This window comes from Pteropus alecto, unplaced genomic scaffold (genome assembly GCF_000325575.1).
Source record: "Pteropus alecto unplaced genomic scaffold, ASM32557v1 scaffold106, whole genome shotgun sequence".
Classification (NCBI taxonomy): Eukaryota; Metazoa; Chordata; class Mammalia; order Chiroptera; family Pteropodidae; genus Pteropus; species Pteropus alecto.
Genome location: NW_006442103.1, coordinates 9,890,582 through 9,900,816, shown reverse-complemented (window position 1 = coordinate 9,900,816; position 10,235 = coordinate 9,890,582). Strand labels below are relative to the sequence as shown.

The window sequence follows — 10,235 nt, the reverse complement described above, 5'->3', positions numbered from 1 at the left end:
AGGAATGGCATCTGGGTAAAGGGAACAGCGTGAGCAAATATGGAGGGTTGCAATGCATGCTCAGCGCTGGGTAAGTGAGTAGTCAAGTGGGCTGGAGCTCAGAGCTCATGGTTGGCCCAGGCAGAGCAGAAAGGCCTGTTCATCTGAACTGTGGCCATGGTTGGATGAATCTTGACTCTGGCTTTTATTTGATAAGTTGAAGAGTCAGGGGAGGGCACGATCATGACTGTACCATCCACAGACTGCTCCAGGACAGTGAGTAGGCCCCTTGGAGGAGGAGCTGAGTCTGGCAGGCCAGCAGGAGGCAGTTGTAGCAGTCCAGGAGGAGGAGAGCCTGTGCTGCCACTGAGGGACAGGCTTCAGGGACAGAGCTGAGTGATAAAGGATTCAATGGGACCGTGTGAGGCTGGCCACTGGGGATGAGGAGGGGCTGGTAAAGAGTGACTCCCGGGTGTTTGTTTGGGGTGTCTGAATACCCAGAGGAGGGTGAAAGTAGAGGATCAGATAAGAAGTTAGACTTGGACTTTTGGGTTTGCAGTCTCGGTGGTGGAGATGCTCGATGTCTCCGTTGTAGGGTGGGGGGTTGGAACCGGAGATTATGAGGAGAGATCATGGATTTGGGGTTAGAGGTAGGAGAGCATACAGAGAAAGAGCAAGGAGAGCGCGGAGCCCGGGGGGACCCATATTTCGGGGCAGGCACTAACTCCTTATCCCATCCACCTCACTAGCCTCGACTCAACCTCCCCTCACTCTCTGCACTCCAGCTATTCGGGCCTTCTTGCTGCTCCCTCATGCTGTTCTATCTGGAACACTCCACCTTCTCTCGGAGGGGTGGGGACCATAAGGGCCTAGAATGTCGGTCGATGAGGTACCAGAACCTAGGAGTGTCCACTATTTATCTTTGAGGAAAAGGAGCTAGATGGGATCAGAATTGCCAGCAGAGGCAGGATGGCAGTTTTAAGATGGGGAAATGTAAGCAGATTGGTATGTTGGGGGGACTGGGTGGGGAGGGGACATGGAGAGGGAGGGAAGAGGTTTAGGGGAAGAGCTAGCTAAAGAACAGGGACTCAGGGACATGATATCCAGGGCACAAGCAGAAAAGGGCTGGTTTAGGAGAAAAAATAGGAAAAAAAAATTTTTTTTTTGAGACAAGATGGAAGGTAAAAAGGATTGAACACTATTTTAAATGGGAGCTAAATTCTTTCTTCGAGGTTTAAAAAACCTGTCTCCTTGACAGGTCACACCATCTTATCAGCAATTTGCACCTCCAGGAAAATCATTTTCCAGACTATTTTTGACAGCAGGTTTACAAGGGGGCAGGAAGCCCCAGTCCTATGGAGGAACCCCGGACAGCTCTCTAAAATTCAGGGCTTGGCAGCCAACCAATCAGAGCAGTGAAAGAGGCACTTCCCCTCCAGAAATAGGGGCTTTCTCAGAATCAGAGGTCGCTGGAACCCCCTACCTCTGTCCCGCAGGTCTGGGGATCTAGAGGTTGAGAACTGGCAGGGCTGGTGTCTGGATTTCCTTATTTCCTGCAGGTGGATGGGGAGCCCAGTAGCTGGGTTTCTGCAACAAGGACCCGCCTGCAGCACCACCACCCTGTGTGTGGGGGGGCCTCTTAAAAGGGCAATGTCAGAGGCGGGCGATGTCGGCCCCATCAGACCTCCCCCGGTGGAGATGCAGGATTGCGCCCCTCCTTTTGTGTGTTATCTGGGAGGAGCTTTTGGGGAACCCCATGCTGGGAGGTGAGTAGGGAAGTGGAGCAGGCCCCTAGTCCTGGCACAGGCTCTGACATGTAGCACATTTCTCTGGGGCCCATCCCAGCTCTGCCTGTCAGACTCATCCTGGGAGTGTGGCCAGGGAGATTTGGGGGGGTTGCTGGGGGAGAGGAGGAGGTCTCGGCCCCCCGGGGTAAACCGGAAAAGCTTCAGGGAAGAAAAAGTGGGACATGTCGCAGGGAGAGTGTCAGTTCCCTGGAGGGATTTCACCACGGGGCGGGGGTGGGGGGTGGTTAGTTCCTTAGTGTGACCGATAACCTGAGCTTCCCTTGGTCTCATATTGGGTTCCCAGTTGCCTGGCTCTTTAGAATTCCTCTCTGGAAGCCTAGTCCCTAGTCGTCTCTCTTGGTACAGGCCTGGTGTCTCCTCTCTTGCCTCAGGCACACAGACCTGCATCTTGGGCTCCTAGGTCCTGGGTGTGGGAACCAAGGGTTGTTGAGGGACCCAGGGCTCTGACTCACTCCACTGGGCCTGTGGGGTTGTTTGCTGAGGTAACTTGGGTAGCTAAGGTTGGAGATGGGGCAGATCAAGGTGCCAGGGATGAGAGCATCAGCCACGAGTTGCCTAGGCAACTGCCAGGGTGGAGTCAAGGTTATCTGGGCAGGTTCCCAAGTGCTCAGCTTCCAGGCCAGTCGGCCCATCCTAAACAAGGCTTGCATCAGCCCCATCCCACTGCTCCAGGGAGGGGAGTCTGGTTTTCAGCTCGTTATGGAGGCAGGCCACACCTTTCCCAATGACTGAGTTCTTTGAGAGCAAGGGCTGTGGCCCATTCTCTAATCCTGGCTCTTGAATGTGTCTCGAACAGGGTCAGCACTCAGTAAACCCTTGTGTGTTGCGCCCATGTGCTCACCCTCTTGTGTTCTACTGTGTGACCTGCAGGGAGGGATCTCAGCCACAGGGTCACCTTTTCCTTCATTTTCTCTCCTCTGGCTTCAGGAAGAAGCGGGTATAGACTTTCTAACAGACTAGTTGGCACACTGCTATACTCTGGACTTCACGCATTCCTTTGCACAAGGCAGGCGCCCAGGCCAGTCCACACCCTGACCCAGCCGCAGGGTAGGTAGGGGAAGGTTGGCATGGGGAGCTGGCTGCCAGAAGCATTGGGCAGGAGGCTATTTCTGCATAAAGGCAGCACTGAGTCCAGGTTCCAGGTGTAACTAGCTCCAGAAAACTGGTCAAGGGAGGAGGTAAGTCGACCAGTCAAGAAAAGACCAGAGTCAGCCAGGGCCCCCAGCAGCTCAGAGCCCCAGCTCCTACCCTCAGTGTTCAGGGCCCTGGAAAAAAGCAGTGCCTCCTGCTGGAAGGAAGGTCACAGGCACAAGGAGCAGAAGAGGGTAGGAGTGGGGAGCAGAGTGGGAAGCATAGTGACTTCCATGGCTAGATGGGGCTGTTTGAGGCCATCTGAAAGTTTCTAACCCCAAATCCCAAAGGACTTTTCATATGGGAGGAAGACCGTGGGGTGGTGAGCTAACCCTGCCTCTTGCTCACTGTGCAAACTGCCTTTCTTCACATCAAATAGCTGGGCTACAGGAATGGGAATTTCTGGTCCTTCTGAGTAAATGAGAGCAGCTTGCTCTTTTGTCCGCTGGCTCTGGCTTTGTTATTCCAGAGCTGAAGGCAATGGCCTACAGTAGAGGAGGGCTGGTTGAGCCCACTTGTGGCAAGAGAGCTACTATGGTCGCCTTTTCAGGTGTCCCAGTAATGACAGGGTTGCCGGCAGCAAGATTAATAGGATCAGCTCCATGCCCCAGTGTAAAACCAAGCATATGGCCTCTTTCCTGGGTGCCAAGCTCTAGCCGGCCCAGGGAAGTTGCTGCTTAGGGACTAAGGAAGCTGAGATGACATAAAGGCTCCTAAGCGACAGGACAGTTGAGTCTTGCTCTCATCTTCCCTAAGAAACACAGCAAGCACCAAGCACTGCTGAGGAGTCGGGACTCCTAGCTTCCCACTTGGCCAGGCTGTCTCATCTCCCGTACCCACCTTGTACTGTGTCTCCTATATGATGGAAGAGGTATAATCACGTCCCCGCCCTTCCTCCCGAGACTGTCACGAAGATAAAAGGGATCATCTATTGGAAGTATTTTAGGCTCCTAGGAGAGAAGCACTAAACTAACAAGAGGTATTATTAAAGTAAAGTGTTTGTAGATTGTAGATGAAACATGGCAGGTAAATAAAGACCCTAAACATCACCCTCCCCAGAGAAAGGGCTATTGGGAAACAGCGTGAGCTCCAGAGAAGGGATTAGAGCATTCTTTCTCCCTCCCCTCTGTCCTGCTGGCTATCTCCATCCTTTGGAGATGCAGCAACGAGCTGTTACACAGTTGGTCTCTCATTTTGGAATGAGTAGAAAGGGAGAAGCAGCTGTTAATAAGGCCCTACCTCACGCTCTTGAATCTAGGGGCAGTTTTGGATTAAACATAGTCTTGTCTCCCCTGAGGCCTCACAGCCTCCCTCCCATTCCAAGGAGCCCTTCCTAGGGAACAGATGTGTTATAGGGCTTTTTATATCAACTCTGGTCTCTAAGCTTGCCTTACCTAACTGCTCTTAAAGAAGAGAAGATTTATAAAAGAGGATCCTGGCCCTTGTCCTTCAGGCTGGTGTGTCTAAGACTCAATTTTTTCACTTTGCCCTTGAGCCTTTACTAAATCTACCCCTGCCTTCACCTACCTTCTCAAAGGCTGACTTGGTAAATGCAACAGCCTTATTTAGAAGGAAAAGAAAAAGTGAGTATGGTTCCAGGGAGAACTGTCAGAGACAGGGTTCAAGTCCCAGGCAGAAGACTGAGGAAGAGTCCTAGCCTTCCCCAGGGATGCTTTATTACATGGTTTCGTCAGTCATCAGTGATTGGCTCCTAGGCCCATGCGAAGAGACAGGAACGTTGTGTTGTACAGGGCAGATGGTTCCCCTTGTCAGCGGGGGGGCGACGAGTAGGTGCTTGGCTTCCCTGCCCATGGGCAGACTCTGAGGTCCCAGCCGGCAGAACTGGGAGGAATGGGTGTTTAGGAATCGGTGACCTCCATATTCTGCAGCTGGCTTTCCAGAGTGCCATCTCTCACTGCCCCTTTCTTTTTGCTGCCCTCATGCTGCTTCTTCTGCTTCTTTGATGGCTCCTGGTCGATGGGTGCCGGCTTCACAAAAGGAATCAGTTCTTGGAGACCTAGAAGGGAAGAGCCAACCAAGTAACCTATCATTTCTCAGGAGTCAAAGCCCAAGGACCTCTGAAGTGAAGGGCACCCACAATGAGCACTGGTTTCATTCATTCTTTTCTTCCTCAGTCTAAATTTTAGCTGCATTTCGACAGAATATCATACCTGTATGGCTACTTTCTCAGCTTTGTCCCTGCTGTGCCCAGTACCAGATGACAGGCAGTTTTGGGGACTATGTCACAATAAGAAAAATGGGCCCATTCTGAAAGGGGCTTGCTATCTAGAGGAGTATGAAGAGAGAGAAGGGGAGGAGGATGGTCTGGGCTGGAGTCTTACCTGGCGGCATGAACTCCCTCAACTTCTCGGGCACGACGATGCCCTCCTCTGTCTGGTAGTTCTCCAGGAGGGCGCAGATGGTGCGAGTAGTGGCGCACATTGTAGCGTTGAGCATATGGACAAACTCCACCTGCGAAGACGGGGCCCCAGAGGGAGCAGTTAATGCAGCCCTTAGCTGGTCTAACCGATGACGAGGAACCATCACCCAGCCAGACTCCCCTACTGCAACTTGCCAAATCAAAATCGTGGCTTCTACTCATTATTGAGCTTTTTCTAAACTTGTGTTTACTGCCTATCACATAACTCCAGGAAGAGTCCTCATGTCTCATGAGTGACAAGTGGTAGGTTCCAGTATTTTGAGGAGAGGTGGGTCCTTTAGGGAGAAACAAAGACACTACTACAGTGGCCTCTCCTTTTAACCCCTTTCAAGTCTGACTTGGAAAAGTAGGGTTGAAAATTGAGTTTGGAGAGATAAGCTACACCTCCTTGGGTGAGAAGAGAGAAGAAAGACATTGTCTCCAACTTGTTCTGTGTTGACAAATGGGGATCCTTCTTTATCTGGAGTTATGAAAAACAAAGACAAACGAGAAAAGCTAAAATTACCTTGTAGAATGGAGCTAGATTTAGGTTTCTATCTAAAAGGACTCAGTACTGATTCAGTAGAAGTCATTTTCAGATTCCTTTTCTGGTCTAGATGAAAAACTTAGACTTTCCCATGATGCTAGGAAATAATGTATTCCAAAGGATGAAAAGTAAGATGGATCTACCCTGCACTAAAGGTCCTGCTGTGCGCCTCCCCAGGGGCCACTTACCTTGTCCATCATCTTCTTGGTTTGCCCATATCGGATTCGGAGCCGGCGAGCCTGATAGTCCGTGCAGTTAGAACAGGAAACTAACTCACGGAAGGCTCCCGAGCCCGGAAACCAGGCCTCCAGGTCAAGCTTCTTACTGGCAGCATGATTTAAAGAACCTGTAAGGACAAACCCCTAGAAATCATAATAGAGAAATGGTATTTCAGAAGGCTGACTTTTAGCAAACCTAAAAAAATTCTTTAATTTATATCCTATCCCAGAAGTGAAATCACATCCAGATATTCTTATCACCAAATACTCCCAAGTGAGAAGAGTGTCATATTTTAATTAACGAAGGCAATTAATTGGATTGTGAGCTATTTCTTTGTGTGATGAGGGTGGTGTGCATGGGACGCAGGAAAGGGAGGCCGATACCTGAGACAATATTCACAATGTGGTAAGGGATCCCCAAAGATTGGTAGAATTCTTCTGCGGTAGTAATCATCTCTTCGAACATCTCCCATGACTTGTTGTCATGTGGTGATGAGTAGACAAACTGTTCAATCTGCAAAGAGAGACCCAAGGAGACAGTGACAATGGGACAGGGTGAATGAACTAAAGGACTGAAACGAGAGATATTCTTGCAATCAAGACCTGTTCCTACACCAATGGGAGTCAGGCATGGCTCCCAGCAAGAGAGATCGGCGCTGCACTGGACTCGGGGTGCCACGAGACTGCGTGCTTCTACAGAGAGCTGAGCATGCATGTGCCTGGTACTGTCGTAAGTGCTTTACATATATTAACTAGTTTAATCTTCATGACAGGCCTAATGAAGTAGATACTATTACTATCCTCCTTTTAAGAAACTTGTTCAAGGTTCCACAGCTGGTAACTGGTGGAGCTGGCATTTGGAAGTCAGGCAGCCTGGTTCCAGAGTCTGTGCTCATGGCCACTCCACCACGTTCTCAGGCTCTTCCCCAGAAACACAGGCGTAGGCACCAGGAGGTAAGACTGAAGCCAGGGTGGGCCTGAGCAACACAGATCCTGCCTCTCCTCTAACCACCCCGGACAGACAGACAGAAGGACCGTACTTGTCTACTCACTTTTTCAAACTGATGGACTCGAAAGATGCCACGGGTGTCACGGCCATGGGAGCCCACCTCCTGGCGAAAACAGGTGGACAGGCCGGCATACTTGATGGGCAAATCCTCTGGCCGCAGCCACTCATCCCGGTGGAGAGCAGCAATGGGCTGCTCTGAGGTGGCAATCAGGTATTTCTCATCATAGGAGTTGTCATCAGACTTTTCACTGCCTTTGCCAATCACCTGGAGGAGGAGGGACCTTTATTAGTTAAAGGGTGAGGGAGGCGGGCCTCAGCTAGAGCAAGAAACCACAGGGAAGATACGAATGATGGAACAGGGAGAATTTTCTTTAATCCCTTCTTGGGAAGGAACAGGGGACACTAAAGACAAGGGATGGAATGGGTCAATCCCATAATGGGGTCTCTACTAGATCAAAGAAAAGCAAATTAAAAGGAGATAATATATTCTGATATTTTTTACTTATCTAATATAGGAAACATTTATAAATGATGTATAAGGGCCCATGATGGCAGGCATACGATAAAACTTGAGCTGGTAGCAATATAAATTAACCCATTCGACAAACATTTGTAAGGCATTTACTAAGTGTCGAGTTCTTTTTGCCAATGCTGGGCAAAGAGACATGGTCTCTGCTTTCTCGGTGCTTATGGGTTGGTCTACTGATCATAATCCTCGAAGAATCACTTTGGTGTTTAGTTGATTAGAATCACCTTCTGAACCTTGACTTGACTCGTCTGGCTCTCCCTGAGATGGTCTCTAGTTGAGGAGCCACAAAATGGAAAGTCATGGAAGACCAGCCACTTCTATAATTTCCTTTTGTCCCACTACTCGATAAATGGGCTTCTTTTCTAAGCTCATAATGTTAAAGTATACTCATTTAGATGCATCATACAGATTATTTGGGGGGAAAGATCAAACGTCTGCTCTGTTCAATATGGTAGCCACTAACCACGTGTGGCTATTTAAATTAAAATGAATAAAAATTAAAGTTTTACTTTCTCAGTTGCATTAGCCACATTTTAAGTGCTCAATAGACATAGATACAGAACATTTCCATCACGCAGGAAGTTCTACTGGAGAGCGCTATTCTGTATCTTCGAAGTTAAACTTCGTAACTTAAGAAGTCATCCTGCCCCTCTGTCCCCCGCTTCTCACCTTATACAGTTCTTCGTCAAACTGGCTGAGCTGTGCCACCTCCTGCATGACTTCCTTCCTCATAAAGAAGGGGGTATAAATGGGAGTGTAGCCCCGACTTCCCAAGGTACGAAGGGCATACTGGATGAGTGCCTGTTCCAGGAATACCAGGACCCCCTAAAAGAGCAGAAACACAGCACTGTGTGATTGGCTTCTGTCACCGGCATGTTCATCTGATAGGATTCACATTCAGAGGCAACTGGGGCTGGAGAATATGACTACCCAGGAGCACAAAGGAGGCCAGCGAAGACCGTGAACCCCAACACTGACGTGAGATTCTTTCTTAATGCCGGTGCCCAGCATATCATCCAGGCATATTGTAAAGAGAATCTTTTCTGATACCAAAGCAAGAGAAAAAAAATATTGGTCCCCAGGTGCATGAGTTTTCTTGTGCTAATTCTTACAATGCTGGACACGCTTATATAAAGTAGAGCACTCCTATGTATGTGTACACACGGACAGTACAACTGGCCCTTGAACAACATGGAGGTTAGGGGTGTTGACCCCCCACAGTCAAAAAACCACATATAACTTTGGACTCCCCTGAAACTTAACTACTAACACCCTGTTGTTGACTGGAAGCCTTACCAATACCATAAATACTATTAACACATATTTTGTATGTTGTATGTATTATATACCGTATTCTTAAAGTAAAGTAAGCTAGAGAAAAGAAAATGTTATTATGAAAATCATAAAGAAAATACATTTACAGTATTTACTGAAAAAAATCCACAAGTTCACCTGCACAGTTCAAGCCATGTCATTCAAAGGTCAACTATAATTCCAAAATTATTTTACCATGTCCTTCTGGAAGCTTTCCCTCAACTCATCTGCCCTCTGTCTAAGCTAACGTGGGTTTGCCTCTGCCTACCGCTCTCATAGGACCCTGGGCCTGCTCACACCACAGCATGTATCACAGTAGGTTTTGACTCTTTGTTCCTTGTCTGACTGTCCAATTACACAGCTCCTTAAAGGCGGAGGCTGTTCTGGTTTAGTCAGCAAATCATATTCATTATGGAGGATCCCGTAGTGGCTTTTGTTCTGGGGAATCCTGATCAGCACTCTCCTGCCTTAGAAAGAAAATCGCATCTAATCGCCAGTAAGTTTGCAGGAGAAAAGCGAGTTCAAGTGGTAGATTTGTGGGCCTCTTTAAGTAGATTGTTTTCTGCACATTACGTGTTCCTTCTTTACAATCCCATCCCGCTGGATCTTGACTCTTACCTTCAGGAAGTAGCCTCGACTCCCAGCCACCACGACTCCTTTTTCACCTTCAAAGCCGTCGACCATCACCACCAGGTCCACGTGAGAGTACTTCTTCCTGACTGTACAATCACCCCAGATTCTCTCTACTTTGTTGTCTGCATCCTAAAGAAACAAGACCAGGAGAGAAGGATACATGACCTTTGAATTCTATGACCTCCATCTTTCCTAATCCTGTTCTAAGAACAACCTGAAGCTTTGTGAAGCCACAGCTTAGCTCAAATATGAGGTTTTGGTCACTGTATACAGAGACTAGAGAATTTATGCTCAATAGAGAAATAATCATTTATAAATTCCTAGAAGTGATTCTAGCATGAAACTGAAATCATGATTTTCCAAAAGATCCGTCACGTTCTGTTATTTTTTACCCGTTTAAATGACTCCTTGAAAATACTTTACAAGGACACCCCTTCCCTGGACAATCAGCATTGCCTAGGGTACAGAGGAGAATGTAGATTTTTTTTTTCCAGGCTCTCATTGGTCCCAGGGCCACAAGAGGGAGGGCTCAGGGCCCTGACCTCTCCAGTCTGCCACCCCAGCCTGCAAGGAGTTTAATGTTCTGTTCACCAGGGAATGAATGAAAGAGGCACAGATGGGCCCTGCTAAGGCTGGGGTGTCAGAGAA

At 48.5% G+C, this 10,235-nt stretch overlaps 1 protein-coding gene across 1 annotated transcript in view; it reads right to left on the bottom strand.

Moving 5' to 3' along the window:
• Positions 1–4,532: 4,532 nt before the first annotated feature.
• Positions 4,533–10,235, bottom strand: part of SARS (seryl-tRNA synthetase) — a 17,076-nt gene continuing 11,373 nt past the window's right edge. Inside the window, exons 5-11 of the mRNA XM_006919592.3 lie at positions 9,573–9,716; positions 8,310–8,465; positions 7,155–7,376; positions 6,487–6,616; positions 6,073–6,230; positions 5,261–5,390; positions 4,533–4,935 (exon numbers count right to left, since the gene is read on the bottom strand). Coding sequence (XP_006919654.1) covers positions 4,778–4,935; positions 5,261–5,390; positions 6,073–6,230; positions 6,487–6,616; positions 7,155–7,376; positions 8,310–8,465; positions 9,573–9,716 — 1,098 coding nt within the window. The 3' untranslated portion in view covers positions 4,533–4,777. The remainder of the gene's footprint in view (positions 4,936–5,260; positions 5,391–6,072; positions 6,231–6,486; positions 6,617–7,154; positions 7,377–8,309; positions 8,466–9,572; positions 9,717–10,235) is intronic.